Source organism: Kogia breviceps, chromosome 12, assembly GCF_026419965.1.
Source record: "Kogia breviceps isolate mKogBre1 chromosome 12, mKogBre1 haplotype 1, whole genome shotgun sequence".
Classification (NCBI taxonomy): domain Eukaryota; kingdom Metazoa; phylum Chordata; class Mammalia; order Artiodactyla; family Physeteridae; genus Kogia; species Kogia breviceps.
In genome coordinates, this window is record NC_081321.1 from 96,165,521 (window position 1) to 96,184,581 (window position 19,061).

At 44.3% G+C, this 19,061-nt stretch overlaps 1 protein-coding gene across 1 annotated transcript in view; it reads left to right on the top strand.

The window, feature by feature from the left end:
- Positions 1-19,061, top strand: part of MEI1 (meiotic double-stranded break formation protein 1) — a 68,998-nt gene that overhangs the window by 13,456 nt on the left and 36,481 nt on the right. Inside the window, exons 12-18 of the mRNA XM_059082482.1 lie at positions 3,964-4,078; positions 5,374-5,465; positions 6,267-6,408; positions 7,990-8,101; positions 12,490-12,550; positions 13,857-13,954; positions 16,500-16,668. Coding sequence (XP_058938465.1) covers positions 3,964-4,078; positions 5,374-5,465; positions 6,267-6,408; positions 7,990-8,101; positions 12,490-12,550; positions 13,857-13,954; positions 16,500-16,668 — 789 coding nt within the window. The remainder of the gene's footprint in view (positions 1-3,963; positions 4,079-5,373; positions 5,466-6,266; positions 6,409-7,989; positions 8,102-12,489; positions 12,551-13,856; positions 13,955-16,499; positions 16,669-19,061) is intronic.

Genomic DNA, 19,061 nt, shown 5'->3' on the forward strand with positions numbered 1-19,061 from the left:
TGTTGGGCATCCTGGATTGGTCATCTGATTTTCTTTGTTTTGTTTCTTTTCTTTGTCTGACAGCTTTTTTTATCTTTTTGTCATTATGTACTAGTTTCCAGGAGATTTTCTTGACTTTATCTTCAACCCTACTATTGAGTGTTTTATTTCTGCTTTCATAATTTTAATTTGGAAGAGTTCTTTCCAATTCTCTGCATGTTTTTTAAAATAGGATTTTATTCTGTATTTATTTTGCGGATGTAACTTTTTAAAACTCAGTCATTTGTTTTAGTCCAGACCTTGCCCCCACTTCCTTTCTACTAATTTTTCCTTCTGCCTAAAATACTCTTCCCTTAAATCTTTGCATGACTGGCCTCTTCCCATCATTCAGGTCTCATTCAGAGTGTCCTTCCCTAACTGACCCATTTGGCTATTACAGCACCTACCAGACACTTGACAGTTCTTATTTATTCATTTGTTCTGTGTCTCCTCCACTATATAAGATAATCTCCAAGAGATAAGGGACCATGTCATTTTTTTCACTGCTGTATGCCTCACTCCTAATAGATACTCAGTGTATGAATGATGTTAAAATGGATGGTGAGACTAAGCGATCCTAGGGTCATGATGGGAAATCATTCCTTAGTAAGATGCTTGATATCTTGAAAAAACTAATGGAGGAAACCCATATTTATTTATATAGAAAATTTTACTTTGTTTCCACATCCTCCCTTTTAAAAATCTAACAAAGTAATATATTTAAGCGATAAAAAATAAAATATGCACAAGGTTTATAATGAAAAGAACAGCCCCCTGTCCCCACTTCCTAAAGGAAACTAATTTTAACTCATTTTGGTTTTAGTTCTGGTGATTTATCTCCCTAAATCTAAACAATATGCTTGTAATGCTATTTCTTTATTTGTCAATTTAGAACATTATTCATTGCCAATAAGAAAAGCAAGACTTAGGTCACATTATGTTGTCTTCTCTACACTTCCTTGGCATTTTTGCTAGTTACTATTTTATGTTAATTTATGTTATGTTTTCAAACTTTTAAATAATATACTTAAAACCTGTGTTTCTTGTTCCCTCAACTTGAAGCGGTATCTCTTGATGCCCTACTTGGTTAGCTGAGTATATTAGCACCCCAGCTCTTTCTGTCCCTTCTCCTCCTTACCGTCTACTTTTCAATGTCAGCTGTACCTTTAATTTTATTTATTTATTTATTTTTAAAGGAAGATCTGGGGAGTGAAATGTCCACTGGGGACTTTATTTTATTTTATAATTTTTTAAAATTTTATAAATTTCTTTGTTTATTTTTGGCTGCTTTGGGTCTTCGTTGCTGCACGCGGGCTTTCTCTAGTTGCAGTGCACAGGCTTCTTGTGGCGGTGGTTTCTCTTGTTGCAGAGCATGGGCTTTAGGTGCGTGGGCTTCAGTGGTTGTGGCATGTGGGCTCAGTAGTTGTGGGACATGGACTCAGTAGTTGTGGCTCGCGGGCTCTAGAGTGCAGGCTCAGCAGTTGTGGCGCATGGGCTTAGTTGCTCTGTGGCACGTGGGATCTTCCCAGACCAGGGTTGGAACCCGTGTCCCCTGCATTGGCAGGCGGGTTCTTAACCACTGCGCCACGAGGGAAGTCCCTATACCTTTAATTTTATATTGTAAAGTTTGTTAACATTTATAGTCTCTTCTGTAACTATATTTAAGTCTTCATCACTTGACTCTAGGTTGCTTCTAAAAATTGAATAAAAGAATGGCATTTACATGATAATGGCTTCAGTTTGTCTCTTTTCCCCTTTTGTCCTTTCCTGGATTCGAATCTCTAAATCTGGGGCATGAATCCCAACAAGGGTGAGATGAGTAAACCAACAGGGTAACAAAGGCATAGAGTAAGAGCCAGAGTCAATCAGAAGTTCCCATGCAGAACTGGAAATCTCCCAGGAGGTCAGTGTTATGGGGGACTGGTAGCACCTTTAGCACCTTTCAGGCAGGAGGTAGTATTTGAGCTGTGCTATGGGGGATGAGAGAGATTAGATTTGTGGAAGGACCAGGGTTGGCCAAAACATGTAGGTAGGAAAATTTAGGGATTACTGAGGGTACGGTAGCCAGTCTGGCCAGCAGGTTGTATGAAGGGGAGTAGTACATGAAGAAGCCAGAAGGCTGGTTGGGTCAGAATTGTGGAGAGCTGTGGGTAGGGGGCTGGTTATTAATCCTTAGATAATTTTACTTTTGACTTTAATTTTTCAGAATTTTTACTGAGGTGGTCCCTCTGAGGTGGAGTGGTTCAGAGGGTCTCTGGGAAGCACAACCGGAAGGAGGAATGAAGAGGGAGAACTGCTGAAAGAATTTAAAGATGGCAGAACCAGGGCTTGACAATCAATGTAGGATAGAAAGTTAGAGCTTCCAGAAATGAAGAGGGAAAGGGGAAATCAAGCCTTCACTGTATACAGTTAACGGAGTGCCTGTTAGAAGGCCCAGCAGATTGCTCTCAGTGTTCACATGTCAATCCCAAATTCCCAGTCTATCCCTCCCCCCACCCTTCCCCCTGGTAACCATAAGATTGTTCTCTGTGAGTCTGTTTTTCTGTTTTATAAATAAGTTCATTTGTATCATTTTTTTAAAGATTCCATATATAAGCGATATCATATGATATTTGTTTTTCTCTGTCTGACTTAACTTCACTTAGTATGATAATCTCCAGGTCTACCCATGCCGCTACAAATGGCATTATTTCATTCTTCTTTTTAAAAAAATTTACTTATTTTATTTATTTATTTTTGGCTGTGTTGGGTCTTTGTTGCTGTGCGTGGGCTTTCTCTAGTTGCGACAAGCGGGGGCTACTCTTCATTGCAGTGCGCAGGCTTCTCATTGCAGTGGCTTCTCTTGTTGTGGAGCACAGGCTCTAGGCGTGCGGGCTTCAGTAGTTGTGGCTTGCAGGCTCTAGAGCGCAGGCTCACTAGTTGTGATGCATAGGCTTAGTTGCTCTGTGGCATGTGGGATCATCCCGGACCAGGGCTCAAATCCGTGTCCCCTGCGTTAGCAGGTGAATTCTTAACCACTGTGTCACCAGGGAAGCCCCCTTTATAGAGTTTTGACTCTTAGAAAGTTCTTCCTTATATTCCTTAAATAAGATCTGGGTCTTTGATAAGATTTACCTATTGATCCTGATTTTCCTCATCAAGGAAACAGAAAGTAAATTTGATCTCTCGTCCCCAAATTGGATGTCTCGTCCCCAAGACAGTTTATCGCTTATTTGAGAACAGTGACCACCTGCTGTTCTAGATAGTACTTTTTTCACTGGGAGGCCCTTCTCAGTGAGAAAACATCTGTATCTTTAATAACAATAATAATAGTCTTAGCTGTCATTTATAAGGACTTACTGTCTAGCAAACATTGTGCTGAGTGCTTGGCATACATTATCCAATTTGATCCTTAGAATAATTCTATGAGGAGAGTACTATTAACTTTTTAAAAAAAAATAAATTTATTTATTTATTTATGGCTGTGTTGGGTCTTCGTTTCTGTGTGAGGGCTTTCTCTAGTTGCGGTGAGCGGGGGCCACTCTTCATCACGGTGTGCGGGCCTCTCACTGTCGTGGCCTCTCTTGCTGTGGAGCACAGGCTCCAGACGTGCAGGCTCAGTAGTTGTGGCTCACGGGCCCAGTTGCTCCATGGCATGTGGGATCTTCCCAGACCAGAACTCGAACCCATGTCCCCTGCACTGGCAGGCAGATTCTCAACCACTGCGCCACCAGGGAAGCCCTGCTATTAACTTTCATTGACTAGATGAGGAAACTGAGGACTAGAGAGGATGAGGAATGTGCACGAAGTCATGCAGCAGATAAGTGTTGGAGCAAGGGTTTTTATCAGATCAGATCCTGGACCCGTGTTCTGATCTACCACCTGTCCCCCATTGCCTGAGAACCTGAGGGTACCTTGGAGTACCCTTACCTCACCATAGGCCTACCTTTCTCTCTCTGGGTGCAGGAAGGATCATCAGAGTGCTCTACCTGTGCTGTACAAGGAGCTGCAGGCCTTGCTCAAAGCCATGCTGAGTCGGTGTGCAGATTTTTCCCAGACCCCGCTGAACTGGAGGCCCCTGGTCAGTGCACTGCAGCCTGCTTCTTCTGAAGATCATGCTGTAACGTGTTTTCGGAAGATAATTAGTACATTGCATTACCTTTATATGCCACTTTATAGGTTTTTCTCATGCACACACACTTACAATGAGATGTTATTTTTTTTCCTAACTGCGGAACTGTGGGGCTTAATAATTGTTATCCTCATTATGAAACTGAAGTCGCAGGGGTTAAATAGCTTTTCTCTCAGGTCCAAAGCTAGCAAGGACCTGAGTTTGGATAGTAAATCCAAGGGTGTTTGTACCCAAGCCTACTACACACTTTGTCTTTTATATCATCCAAGCAGGTATGGTAAACATGCTCACAAAATTATTTAAGGCTGGATTCGCTATAATCTTAGAAAGAATCTGACCAATGTGCAGTGTGTCATAATTGTTGGCTTTTAATGGTCCATGGACTTAAAATATCAGAAGAAATACTATTAATGTGAGTGCTGATTATGTCTTTCAGGATTAACTTTGGAAACTAAGTTCTTCACACCTGATGAGGTGGGGATTTTTGTGTGTTTTGGAGCAATAATGTGGGCATTATAGCCAGTTATGCTAATGTCCACTAGCCTGTGACAGTTTTCTGCATATAATAGAACAAGAACCAGTCCTGTGCTTCACAGGGAGACAAGTGGTTAAGGTTTCCTCTTCTACCACTTTTTTTTCCCCCCAGTACGCCGGCCTCTCACTGTTGTGGCCTCTCCCGTTGCGGAGCACAGGCTCCGGACGCGCAGGCTTAGCGGCCATGGCTCCCGGGCCCAGCCACTCTGCGGCATGTGGGATCTTCCCGGACCGGGGCACGAACCCGTGTCCCCTGCATCGGCAGGCGGACTCTCAACCACTGCGCCACAAGAGAAGCCCTTTTCTACCTTTTTTTTTTTTTTTTTTTCCGGTACGCAGGCCTCTCACTGTTGTGGCCTCTCCCTTTGCGGAGTGCAGGCTCCGGACGCGCAGGCTCAGCGGCCATGGCTCACGAGCCCAACCGCTCCGTGGTATGTGGGATCTTCCCAGACCGGGGCACGAACCCATGTCCCCCGCATCGGCAGGCGGATTCTCAACCACTGCTCCACCAGGGAAGCCCTCTACCATTTTTTAAGGGAGCTATTAGATGGCTGGATTTGTGAGGATGTATCTAAGCTCCCCTGGAAATTGTTAGGTGTATGGGAATGCCAGACTCCAGCGTGAGAAGAAGTCTGTAGTCCTCTAAGCAAAGACCAGAGCACGGAGTAGGTACTTGACCAATAGGTTCCCCTCTTTCCTTCTCACCTCAGGGCCATGCCTCCAGTAGAGATTCGGAGAAGGCCATTCTTCGAAGAGGAAAGTTCCTCCTGATCACTCTGGAGGGATTTAGAAATGCCTGCAGGTGAGGGGCCCTCTGTGGTCTGATGAGGTAGTAGTATGGAGGGTGGGTGTAGAAAGGAATCGGACAAAGGATGAAGCTCTAGAAGCAACACTTGATTTCTGATGCTTTGATGCGTAGTGAGAGGACTTTGGCTGGGATGGAGGTGGGGGATGCGTGTGGGGTGTGGAATGGGTATGTGGAGGAGGTTTCTAAAGATTCCCTCCTGGTGAAGTTTTTGTTACTGTGCAATGAGGTTGTATCTCACTCAGCTTTGTTCCTCTTCCCAAGTAACCTAGTGCTATAGGTGTTCACTGAGTGCTTGTTGGATTAGTTCAGTTCACATTAACAAGTATTTGTTGTATCTACTGTGTGCCAGGACTGGTGCTAGATAGTGGGAGTAGAAAGGTAAGTCAGATTAGCTCCTACCCACAAGGAGCTCACAGTCTCTTGGGGAAGAGACAGTTTTGTTTATATGTGTGGAATTGATTACGTTGTCACAAACCTGGGGAAGGCATTCCAAATAGAGAGAGCAGCATATGTAAAGGCAAAGCGATGTGAAACAGCAAACAGCATGGTATGTTCAGGGAAGTACATGTAGTAGTGTGGATGAGTCATGTGTTACGGGAGAGACGGTAGGGAGCACGAAGCTGAAGAGGTGACCAAAGACCAGGTTCTCCCTCACTGAGGCATCTGAATTTTCTCCAGATCTGCTGGTCGGGATACTTTTCCTGAGCCCTGAGCTCAGGTATCCCTCTAGGAGGATGCTTCTAACCTTTATGTTGCGTAGGTAGTTATAGATATACCCACACATTGATTTCTCAGGTTGGCTGTGGAATTCCAGAACGAGCCTTCGGCCCAGGAGAATCCATTCACAGCTCCCAGCGCTGAGAAAGAAGACACCTTGGAGGCCTTCTCAGAATTTCTTCTCAGTGCCTGTGACTCCTTGTGTATCCCCATGGTGATGGTGGGTTTTCCTGAGCCTTGGACAGCATGAAGCTTGGGGAGGAGAAGAATGTGAGAGCAAGCTGGGCTGAGAGGCACAAGACAGTGACTCGACTACTCAACTGGACCTTCTGAGAGTCGTAGCAGTGTTGTTCTTGCAGCCACTTTTCCTTTGGTTTTAAAATCACAGTACAGTGTTTTGTTGTAAATAGTAGATTAATAGATGCCTCTTAAAATGTAGAAAGCAGTAATAATAAAATAATAATTAGGTAAAGTTTATGAAGTGATAAATGCCTTATATTCATAATTTAACCCTCCCAGTGACCCTGTGAAATAGGTCCTATCGTCTCCCCCAATTTAAAGATGAGGTTGTCATTTTTCTATGGTTGTAAAAAGCAAGTATATGACAGTGCTGAGGTTTGAACCTATGTGTTTTTCTGCTTAGTAAAGAGTAGCAGTCAATGTCTGATCTAGGCTTCACTAAGGAGCACATATGTGAGTTCTGTAAAATGACAGGTGAGAGACCTGAAGAGAGCCCTGGGTTTGAGCTGACTTGAGATGGAGGTAGTAGGAAGAGCGGGGTCCAGAGCTGTTGACTGCCCAGATGACCTTGGGTGAGTCTTGTCCTCTTTGAGGTTTGGCCATCCTGTGAGCCTGTGAGGAGCCACTGTTAGTTGGGAAAGGACACCTCCAAAATACCCACTGGGAACAGTAGGTGGCAGCAGGGGAGCATCCTCTGGTTCTGACAGGAGAGAGCCTCTTTTCCTTGAAGAAGCCTCTGAGGCAGCATGCCAGGGTCTTCAGGTGGGTAACTCTCAGGAGCCAGGGATTGCAGCCCTGATTGGCTCACTCTAGCAGTAACCCTTCCTCACCTGCTCTGCCTTCCTCCTAGATTTATGAAGCGTTAGAGCTAGATCATAGAATTATTGTATTATTCTTGCTTTCTACTCTTCTGTATTTTACACATTTTCTTTAATGAGCTTGTATTACTTTTCTAGTCGAAAAAAACTTGGTTTGAAAACCAAATGAAAAGTATCTGTAAGAACCATGTCCCTGAGGCCCTGCCTATTTACACACAGGGAACTGAAACAGCGAGAAGGGAGGGGTGACTGACCCAAGGGCACACAGCAACTTCGTACAGAGCTTGAAATAGAACTCAAGTTTCTCTACTCTTAATCCAGAGCTCTGTCTACCGTATCAGGCTGCCTCATGATTCTGTTCAATGATCACATGAAAAATAAACGTGAAGGAAGTTTGTAAACTAAATTATTATATGTAAGAAGCATGAGCATCACTGTGCATTACAGTTTAGAAAGTGCCTTTTACACATGAGATATCATTTGTTTCTGGGAGGTAGGACTTGTTATTTCTGTTTTACTCTTTGGTAGAGGCCCAGAGAGGTAACGAATCTTGAACAGTTTATTAAGTGGCAGAAGATGTAAGCCTTGGATGCAGACTTGTGACTTCAGGTCCCCTAGCATTTTTTGTGCCCTTGAAATGAATTTAGTCTCCCATTGCTAGATGATGCAATTTTTGCTGATGCTGTTTCTTCTTCAGAGGCTCAGTCCTGGAGGACTGTGCTCTCCCTCTTGGTTCTTTGCAGAGGTACTCGGAACAGGCCACTCATCCAGCCTTGATGGAGGTTTTCCTCTCAGTTCTGCACAGCCTTTTTGTCATCGTCCCCCATATGAAGGAGGAATTCTCCAAGAAGCTTGGTAGGCAGCAGGCAAGTGTGGGGGTTGGGAGGGAGGCAGGCACCTTAGGCAGCTGCTCAGGGTACTTAAAGAGTGCATAACCTGTGGATGGGAGGCTTATGTATTCATTCAGAATCAACATCCACACTCTGCCTAGTGTTGAGTGGAAGACTATATCATCCATCAATCAAAAGTCCTTAAAGGCAGTTCTCAAATTAATTAACACTTCTCTGAGAATGTCAAGAAGGTTCCAGTTCAGAGCCCACAACACACCTCCTTCCCCGAATTACTCTCATACTCCACATTCCCTCAGACCTCACAAGATGTTTAGTGTCTCTGGCTCCTGAGCACTGAATGACAGAAGTATCCCCAGTCATTGTGACAACTGAAAAATGTCCTAAGTACTTGCAAGTGCCTTATAGAAGAGTGGTAGCACTCTGTGTGAAAGTGCTGTCGAACTATACTATATTGAAATGCCTTCCTAAAATTGAACCCAAGTGGCTCTTGACTCCTTCAGCCTTCTCCAGGTCTTCTTGCATGTATTTATTTTCTTCCCTCACTAGTCATTTTTTCTCTTCAAAATATAAACCTTCCTTTCCCACGTCTCCAGTTTTCATCCTATAAATACCTCAGTTTGCAGAGTAAGCCGAGGAATCAGAGTCAGAGTCTCCTTTATCCTCTTCAGAAAGTGGTAGTGATGGTGAGAATGGGAAGGAGAGATAGCCAAAAGCAGAAAAGGGAGTAGAGAGAATGGTAGTAATAATTAATAACTAATGATAACTAACATTTATAATATTAAACTCTTACTATGTGCTAGATACTGTTTTAAGTGTTTTACATGTAATCATTTAATTCTCAGAAAAACTCTAAGGAGTATGTACTGTGATTGTACTCATTCTGCTGATGAGCACATTGAAACTCAGGTTGGACAACTTGCCCAAGGTCACATGGGAAGTGGTGTGCCCAGGATTCAAACTCAGGGAATCTAATCTGGCTCTAGAGCCTGCTTTCTTAATCTTTATGCTATGCCTGCCCCTTATCATTGTAATTTACTGTCTTTTCTTGTATTCCTGTCACATAGCATGCAGTGGGAAGTCTGCCATGGAGAGGTAGCCAGGGCTCAGTCATGCAAGGGCCTTGTTGACCCTGTTGGGAATTTGGACTTTATCTTGGGAGCATTGAGTCTTAAAGAAGGAGAGTGACAGGCTCAGATTGCTGTTTCAGAAAGATCCTTCTGGGCTCCCTGGTGGCGCAGTGGTTGAGAATCCGCCTGCCGATGCAGGGGACACGGGTTCGTGCCCCAGTCTGGGAAGATCCCACATGCTGCGGAGCGGCTGGGCCCGTGAGCCGTGGCCGCTGCGCCTGCGTGTCTGGAGCCTGTGCTCTGCAACGGGAGAGGCCACAACAGTGAGAGGCCCGCGTACCGCAAAAAAAAAAAAAAAAAATCCTTCTTGGAACAGTGCGGACCATGAGTTAGAGGGAGGCAAGATTGGAGGCAAGAAGTTCAGCTTCTTGCATTAACTCAGGTTGGTGTTAGGAACTAAGGTAGTATGTGTGTGTGTGTGGGGGGTGGGCTGTGGTGGAATGATTGGATGTAGGGCATGAGGGAGAGGGAATAGTTTAGGGTGATGCCTTGGCTTCTGGCTGCTGTCTAGGTGGGTGGTGGTGTTTTTTATTGAGAGGAGGCTCCCTAGAGGAGGATCTGGTTTGGGAAGGCAGTAGAGGATGTGATCAGTTTGGATCAGGGTACCTCTGAGATGCCCGTGAGATGTCCCAGTGGAGATTTTAGGTAGGTAATTGACTATGTCTGAGGTCATGGGAAACATCTGGTCTTAAATATAGTGTCACTTGAAAGAAAAACGTACAATGTAAGAGTTGTAAGTTAAGTTTTATTTGGGGACCTTGCTGAGGAACATAGCCCGGGAGACAGCCTCTCAGATAGCTCTGAGGAACTGCTCCAAAGAGGTAAGTGGGAAACCACAATATATATGAACTTTTTTGCTTGGAAAACATGTAGTCAATCATAAAAAGATTACTGCTAGTCACAAAAAAACGGACATCTCAAGTTAATTATTTTAGTGCCTTTTTTTGTGTATGGGAAGATACAAGAATCTGGGGTCATTTGAAATTTTTCCTTAGATAGCCATCTTAACTATCTAGGGGCCAGTATATCCAAAGCATAGAATGTTTCCTGTTTTCCCCCATCCTGACTTCCTCTTAGGGTACACTATTGGTGGGCTGAGCAACTGCATTGGCTAATGGCTTGATCCTTGTAGAATTGGAATAGCAGGCAGCATTTTTTTCTTTACAATAAATATAGAAGTTTTCCCCATCCAGCCTTTCAATCATTCAGCACACATTTATTGGGTACCTACTACATGAAAGGCACTGTCCTAGGGCAGAGGATGTAGCAGTGAACAAAATAGACCCCTGTCCTTGTGGGGCTGAGTCTCTAGTGGTGAGCAGGTGACATTCCTCATGGTGAGTGTGTAAAATGAGATGATCAAAGGACCAAGACAAAATAAAGTACAATATTTAGTGTTCAGGAGGGACAGATTACTCCAAAGTCCACTGGTAATGAATGGTTGGAGAGGTAGGAAGAAACCCAGAAGGGGAGGACATTAGGGAAGCCAAGTGAAGACAGTTTTGTAGATGAAGGAGTGGTCATGAGTGTCAGATGCATCCCAGAGGTCAAGTAAGACAAGGACTGAAAAATGTACGTTGGACTTCGCATCATGTAGACTGTCGGTGACCTTGGCCAGAGCAGTTGCTGTGAGTGGTTGGGGTGTAAGCCAGACTGTAGTGAGTTGAAGAGTAAGTGCAAGGTGAGGCAGTAAAGACAAAGTAGACAAATCTTTCCGTAAGTTTGGTGTAAGGGGGGAGGTGAGAACTGGGGGTGTAATTGGAAGGGGACATGGAGTTAGGAAGGATTTTACTACCCGCTAAGACTGGAAACACTTATTCTGTTAGCAGTGTATACGAAGGAGCAGTAGAGAGACCCAGGGGTACTCAGCAGAGCAAGGTCCTTGGAAAGGAGAGGGGCCAGGATCCAGAGCTGGGGAGTTGAGGGGCATACCTTTTGCAGTTGTCTGTATATTTGATGTGGGATTTTGAGGGAGTTTCTGATTGATGGTCTGGGTCATCCTGGAGAGGTCCCTTGTCGCTGTTCAGAGGTATCTTTGTTCTCTCTAGGAAAAGAACAGAGTATAGGAAACCCTTAGGAAGCTATTCCATGTAGGAAGTGGGAGAAGCTTCTAGGAGAGGATAGGAGGCTGTGTGGAAGAGGGGAAAAAGTAGGACTTTTGTGATTAGCACATATGGGTTGTGCAATAAACATCCCTTGTTTATTGACATTGGGCAAGTTAATTTTTTTATCTGCAATGTCCTCAACTAGAACATGGTAATAATAATGGGAGTGAAATGAGACAACATATGTAGATTTCCTGAATGAGTGTACCTCTTAGTCATTGTGACAACGGACATATACTCCTTTCCTTCCCTTCATCTGCTCTTTCTGCTTGCCATACTTCAAGAGCCAAGAGAATCCAGTCTTGGGGTGCTGAATGGGTGCAGCTTCAGAAGTGTAGATCTCCGGCGGGGCAGTGGTGCAGAGTGCAAGGCATGTAGAGAAAGTGTGATTACAGGGAGATCTATGTAGCCTGAAGCCAGGTAGGACAGGGTCAGGGCCCAAACTGCAAGAGAAAAGAGGGAAGCAGGCACTGCCAGCCAAGAGGGGGCAGAGACCTGAAGTCAGGCGTGGAGAAACTCTGGATCCCTGAGAGTCTGTGCCACAAGGAACCCTTCCAGAAGGCAAACTGGGTGTTCCCCTGCTGAGGGAGCCATGGGTTAAACAGCTGTCCTGGAACGTTGCTATGAAACTCTGAGAGATTAATTCCCTACCAGAAGCCCTGCGATAGAATAAGATTATCCCCAGCCCTGGAGCTGGTGTAGTGGGAGCTCTTGTCAAGAATCCTGCTTTTACAGGGACCAAGGATGGACAGGACAGAGGTCAGTTTTGACAGAGAGCTGCATGGAAGGGTGGGGTGGGAGCAGGGAGACTAGGAGAGTCAGGCAGTGCAGGGGCCTGGGCCAGGGTCACCAACTAATGCAGACTGTTCATCAGAAAGGAAGATGAACTCTTATTCAGTACCTACTCTGAGCTAAGTATTTGTTAGATCTTCTATATTCATTTATTTTACTTAGTTTCACAACAGCCTTCGAGGTATAGATATCAAAATTGAGTCTCAGAGGAGTTAAATAAGTGTTCCAGACTCACATTTCTAGATAGTGATGGAGCAAATTTCAAACCCGGGTCTGTGTGACTCCAGAACTAGTACCACCCAGACTTGGGAGTCTCTGTAACAAGTCTAGTTTAAATTGCTCTCTGCTTTCTTCTCAATTCTCCCAAGCTGCCTCATCCTTCATACCACTGACCCTGGAACTGAAGGCCAGGTTCTGCAGCGGCCTGAGGTATGTATGGTCCCAAGGGGACAAGTCTCCTTCTTGACTGGACAAGTGGAAATTTCTGACTGGTGTGGTTTAGTCATAGGACCTTGGGGGGGATTGACACAGTGTGGGAATTGCTCAGCAGCTGATGGTATGAGCTGGATGGGCTCCTGTAGCTTTTACTTGTCTGGTTCTGATAAGACTTTCATTCCATGTGATACTTGGATGGGCACCTGTAACATCAAAACTGGAAGGGCTCTTAGAGATCATTTGTCTAACCCCTCATTTTACAAACAAGGAAACCAGGGCCCTCACAGGGTAATCGATGCTGTGTCCATCAAGAGAGAGTCGTGTTCTAGTTGCTGCCAGCCCAGCAATTCCAGAGGACTCTCTTGTGCAAAGTAGAGAGGTTGCTGCCTCAGTCTGTCTCTTTAGGTTTCTAGGACAGCCTTCCGTGCCTTCCCATTTTTGATTTGCCACCTGTCTGCATTTACTCAGCAGATTCTACTTGTTACTGCCTGCAGTCCTCAAAGTGACCTCAGTGCAGCATCTAGCTCTCCTTCCATATCTCCAAATAGAACACCAACATTCAGGAGGGAATACAGGGATCTACCTGGATTCAAAGTCACAATTTTAGATGTTTGTAGTTCTCCTCAGCTACCCATTTTGAATTCAACAGCTTCCTCTTTTTCTAGTACTCCTCAGCCCTTCCCTGACCCAGGAGGATTTTTTTTGTTTATATTTTATTTTATTTTATTTTAAAAATAAATTTATTTTATTTTTGGCTGCATTGGGTCTTCGTTGCTGCGCGCGGGCTTTCTCTAGTTGCAGCGAGTGGGGGCTACTCTTCGTTGTGGTGCGTGGGCTTCTCATGCGGTGGCTTCTCTTGTTGCGGAGCACGGGTTCTAGGTGCGTGGCTTCACTAGTTGTGGCGCATGGGCTTAGTTGCTCCATGGCATGTGTGATCTTCCCGGACCAGGACTCAAACCTGGTCCCCTGCATTGGCAGGCAGATTCTTAACCACTGCGCCACCAGGGAAGCCCTATATGTTTTATTAAATTGGAGCTTAGTAGCCTTCCTTGATTTATTTTTTTCAGGAAATTTTTAGTGAATGCCTATATGGGCCAAGTGCCTAAGTTACATCTGTGGGCAGCAGGTTCCATATTTACTTTTTACAGCTACCTCCAGACCTTCTCTACCAGGGCCATGGTTAGAATTTCATTGGGCTCTGGCACAAAGCAGTGGTGCCCCAGTACACGGCAGGGATAATGCTGTCCCAGCCAAAGTAGCAATGTCCTCTCTTGTTCTATCTTCCTGTTCTCCCACTAAGTCACTCAGCCCTAAACCAGGTGTGTTCCAGTTTCCTCTACTACATGTGCATCAACCTGCTCTCAGCTCCAGAGAAGACAGGACCACTTTCCCAAGAAGGTAAGATGCTGTAGTTTGACCACTCATGAAGTCTGTGGTGGTCATTTAGAGTCTGGATGCCTTGCTGATTGGCTGGGTAGTGAGTCAGTACAGTAGTAAGAAACCTTTGCTTGAAGCTACCCAGAGGAACCATGGAATCATGGAATGATGGAACTGTAGGCTGCTTCTAGGGAGGTGAGATAATAAATAAATCAGAAAACAGTGGAATCCAAGCCTCTGGGACCTTTAGACCTTAAGGGTTGAGAAGGACCCTAAAGCTCAACAAGTCCAGTTCCTCCCTGTGACCAACTTCTCTGCATCGTCCCTCACGCCATGCCTCTTGCTCTCTGCCTGTTACCTCCAGAGACCTTTGCTCAAAATATCTTGAGCAGCCTGTTTCATTTCTTCGTTCCTTCATTCAAGAAATATTTCTTGAGTATCTACTATGTGCCAGACTCTATTCAAGGAGCTGGTAATAGGAATACAAAGTCCTGTTCTAATGGAGTGGGAGAGGCAGACAATAAACACATAGATATAATGTCAGGGGTGGATGGGTGCTATGAAAAACAATAAAGCTAGGTGAAGGGATAGGGGGTGATGGAAGGAGGAGGTACACGTTAGATAGGGTTTTCATGAGGAGGTGAGGAGGTGGCATGTTGGCAGAGGTATGAGTGAGGTCAAGGAGTCCCATGCACCATCTAGGTGGGGGGGCAGCAGATGCAGGGCTGAGAGCTGGAGGTTTTCCCTTTTGCTGAGTATTAGTTGAGCTTCTGCAGCATGTCAGGGGAGGCCTAAGTGCAGCTTCAGATACAGTGATAATTATGATATGTTCTCTGCCTCTATCCTAGACCTCTTCCTCTTGCTATAACATAAAACAATTTAATCATTGTTTTATTCATTCATTCAGCAAATATCGTGCCTTCTTTGTGGGTGACATTTGCTGCTGTCTGTGTTTCCTCTTTTTACATTTTGAAGATGTTGTCTTCCCCCTACAGACTTCCCAAACCGCTCTTTTTCCTTTGTCTTTCTCAGACACTATGCTGAGAGAGACAGAACCACAGGTGAGCATTTTCATTCCTTCCCACGCGGCTTGGCTTCTAGTTCTCTCACTGTACCAGCCACTCCTCTCTGCCCGGTGTCCAGCCCTCTGCCTCCTATTCAGGTATGGTCTGGCCTGCACAGAGAATGACATGATGACTTCCGCCATGGTGGCAGCGCATCATAACAGCCTCTAGTGTTCACCAGCACCAGCCCCTGCTGCAGGCAGCTCCCTCTCTTGTTGGAATAGGAGGGGCCCCACGTGTCTGCCCCCTCAGACCCCCAGATCTTGTCATATCTCAGAGCACCAGCAAGAGCAGCTGACCTTACTTACATGCTGACTGCTTCTTTCTTTTATATATGGATGTGCGAGGCTCAAGGATATTAGTTTTGTTATTATCACAATGGTCATAGTGTTCTTTGGTGGAAAAAGCCCTAAGCTTAGAATTAGGAAACCTGGCCTGACTCTGCTAGCACATCGCAGTGGGACATTCTCCATCTCACCTTCCACTTGGCCGTAGGCCCACTGCACTGGCAGGATGGACCCTTTCATTTGACCTCTAACTTGGCCCCCTGCTTTCAGTCTCTCATCCTCCAACGAGTCTTCACCGACTGCTAGAGGATCTATCCTTAACATCTCAACTACCCTGGCCTTCAGCCATTGTCTCCAAACATCAGTCTGTGGGGCATTGTCCGACAGTGATGGAGTTTTCTCTGGTCTATGGTGAAATTTGGAAAATAAGGGTAATGTAGTGAATTTTCCATAAAGGTGACTTGATTCAAAATTTAAGCTCTGAGGTCCTTTTCTTTCATATTCTTTTGGTATTCAAATGTTCTTTCTTTTAAGAAACAGAAGTTTCATAAGAAATTTAGGAATCTATTCTCAGGATAAAATCCATATTCTCTACTCATCATTCAGGGTCCTTTACAATCTAGCTACAAATTATATCACACAGTCCCAAACCCCTAACACTCCACATCTATTCACTGATGGGCCAGTCACACTGAACTCCTTGCTGCCCCTTATACACGACTTCCTCTTATGCCTCCAGGCTGCTGAACTCCTTACTTCCTGGCTCAGGGAGTCTCTTCCCTCCTTTCTCTGCCTGTTTTCTCTTCACCCTCCACAGTTCCCTCCTCTTTGAGCTTGCCCTACCCGTCGCAGGTGGTGTGAGTCACTCTCTCTTCCACTCTTGAACATGGCACTGATCACATGTCCTGTAATCAACTGTCTCATTATCTGCTTTTTACCACCAGCTGCCAGCTACTGGAGATAGGGCCCATGTCTCACAGCCTGGCCTAGAGTAGCCAATCAGTGGACATTGTCAAGTGAACGAATGTATCTATGTCCTTCCACATGCTACCTTTAGTCTCTCCTGGTAGAGAGGAAGAAGAGACTGATTTCCTTTTATCCGCATGTATCCTTGCTACCCTGTGCAGTACTCCGTATGTAGTAGACACCCATGTGCTCATTACCTGTTCTCCTGTGTCCTTTGTGTGATTTTTCTCCTGCTTGTTCCCTCCCCAGAACTCTCTGCAGTGTCTGAGCTTCTGCAGCATGGGCTGCCCCAGATAAGCAGCAGGAGCCCTGAAAGCCTTGCTTTCCTGTCGGATCGCCAGTATGTGGAGGGAGCCACTCGCCAGAGACAGTACTGCATCCTGCTCCTCTTCTACCTGGCCTACATTCACGAGGACAGGTCAGTGCTCAGAGCTGGTGGCTGACAGTTGGTTCTGGAACCTACATCTTTAGCCAAGTTCAGTTCAATAAATGTTTACAGAGGCATCCTCTCCAAGCCTGGTGCTGGGCACTGGGGACACAGAGATAAGTGAGAAATGGCTTATATTCCTCAGGGGCTCACATTTTGGCGAGGGGGTTAAGACAGGTGGGTAGTCTGTCTAGAGACAGAGACCTAGAATGCTAATGAGAGTTCCTTGATATCCCTGAGGGTGTTGTTCATGCACCAAAAAAATGTCAGTGGCTTACTTTGGTTTTAAGAATTACTATACAGTTTATTAAAATTTAAAATCAAAAGACTATTTTCTGTTAAGCTTTTAAAAAAATAATTTATTGAGGTAAAATTTACATAATTAAATTAACCATTTTAAAGTGAACAATTCAGTGGCATTTAATATATTCACAGTGTTGTGCAACCACCATCTCTATCTAGTTCCAAAATATTTCCATCCCTCCAAAGTAAAACCTCTTATCCATTAAGCAGTCACTACCCATTCCTTTTTCTGCTCAGCTCCTGGCAACCAACAGTCTGTGTTCTGTCTCTATGGATTTATCTATTCTGAACATTTCCTATAGATGTGGTCATACAGTATGTGACCTTTTGCACCTGGCTTCTTCCACTTAGCACAGTGTTTTCAAGATTCGTCCAGTGAGCATAATGTTTGTAGCATGCATTGGTACTTTATTCTTTTTTTATGGCTGAATAATATACTGTTGTATATATACACCACAGTTTGTTTATTCCTTCATCCATGGCTGGACATTTGGGCTGTTTCCACCTTTTGGCTATTGTGAATAGTAATGCTGTGAATATGTGTATACATGTATTTGTTTGAGTACTTGTTTTTCTCTTCCTTTTCTGTATATACTAGGTGTAGAATTGAGGAGTCATATGGCAATACAATGTTTAACATTTTGAGGAACTTCCAAATTGTTTTCCAGAGTAGCTGCAATCCTACCAGCAATATTTGAGGGTTTCAGTTTCTCCATATCCTTGTTAACACTTGTTGTCCATCTTTTTGATTATAGCAATCCTAGCGGTTATGAAGTGGTTTTTGCATTGTGGTTTTGATGAGCATTTCCCTAATGACTGATGATTTTGAATATCTTTTCATGTGCTTCTTGGCCATTTGTACACCTTCTTTGGAGAAATTCAGATCTTTGACCCATTTTTTTTTAAACATCTTTATTGGAGTATAACTGTTTTACAATAGTGTGTTAGTTTTTCCTTTACAACAAAGTGAATCAGTTATACATATACATATGTTCCCATATCTCTTCCCTCTTGCATCACCCTCTCTCCCACCCTCCCTATCCCACCCCTCTAGGTGGTCACAAAGCACAGAGGTGATCTCCCTGTGCTATGCGGCAGCTTCCCACTAGCTATCTAATTTACATTTGATAGTGTATATATGTCCCTGCCACTCTCTCACTTCGTCACAGCTTACCCTTCCCCCTCCCCATATCCTCAAGTCCATGCTCTAGTAAGTCTGTGTTTTATTCCCGTCCTACCACTAATCTCTTCATGACATTTTTTTTTTCCCTTAGAGTCCATATATATGTGTTAGCATATGGTATTTGTTTTTCTCCTTCTGACTTACTTCACTCTGTATGACAGACTCCAGGTTTTGACCCATTTTTTTAACTGAGTTGTAAGAGTTCTTTATATGTTCTAGATACAAGTCCCTTATTAGATATATGATTTGCAATTTTTTTCACCCGTTCTGTTCGTTGTCCTTTAACTTTCTTGATGGTGTCCTTTGAAGCACAGAGTTTTAAATTTTTATTAAATCTAATTTAAAAAATTTAGGGGGGGTGAAATATGTCTGCTTTTTCTGTTGTCATTTATGCTTTTGGTGTTGATTCTAAGAAACCATTTTCTAACCCAAAGTCATGAAGATTTACTCCTATATTTTCTTCTGTAGTTTCTTTCACAATTTTAGCTCTTACATATAGGTTTATGATCCATTTTGAGTTAACTTTTATGATGGTGTGAGGTAGGGGTACAACTTCTTTTTTTTACATGTGGCTTATACAGATGTTCCAGCGCCACTTGTTGAAAAGATTATTTTTCCTCCTTTGAATTGTCTTGACATCCTCATTGAACATCACTTGACCCATGTGATAGTTTAAAAGTTTTTTTCTGGACTTCCCTGGTAGCACAGTGGTTAAGAACCTGCCTGCCAATGCAGGGGACACAGGTTCGAGCCCTGGTTCGGAGAGCAACTAAGCCCATGCGCCACAACTACTGCGTCTGTGCTCTAAGTCTGTGGCCCATGAGCCACAACTACTGAGCCTGCATGCCACAACTACTGAAGCCCGTGCACCTAGAGCCCCTGCTCCCCAACAAGAGAA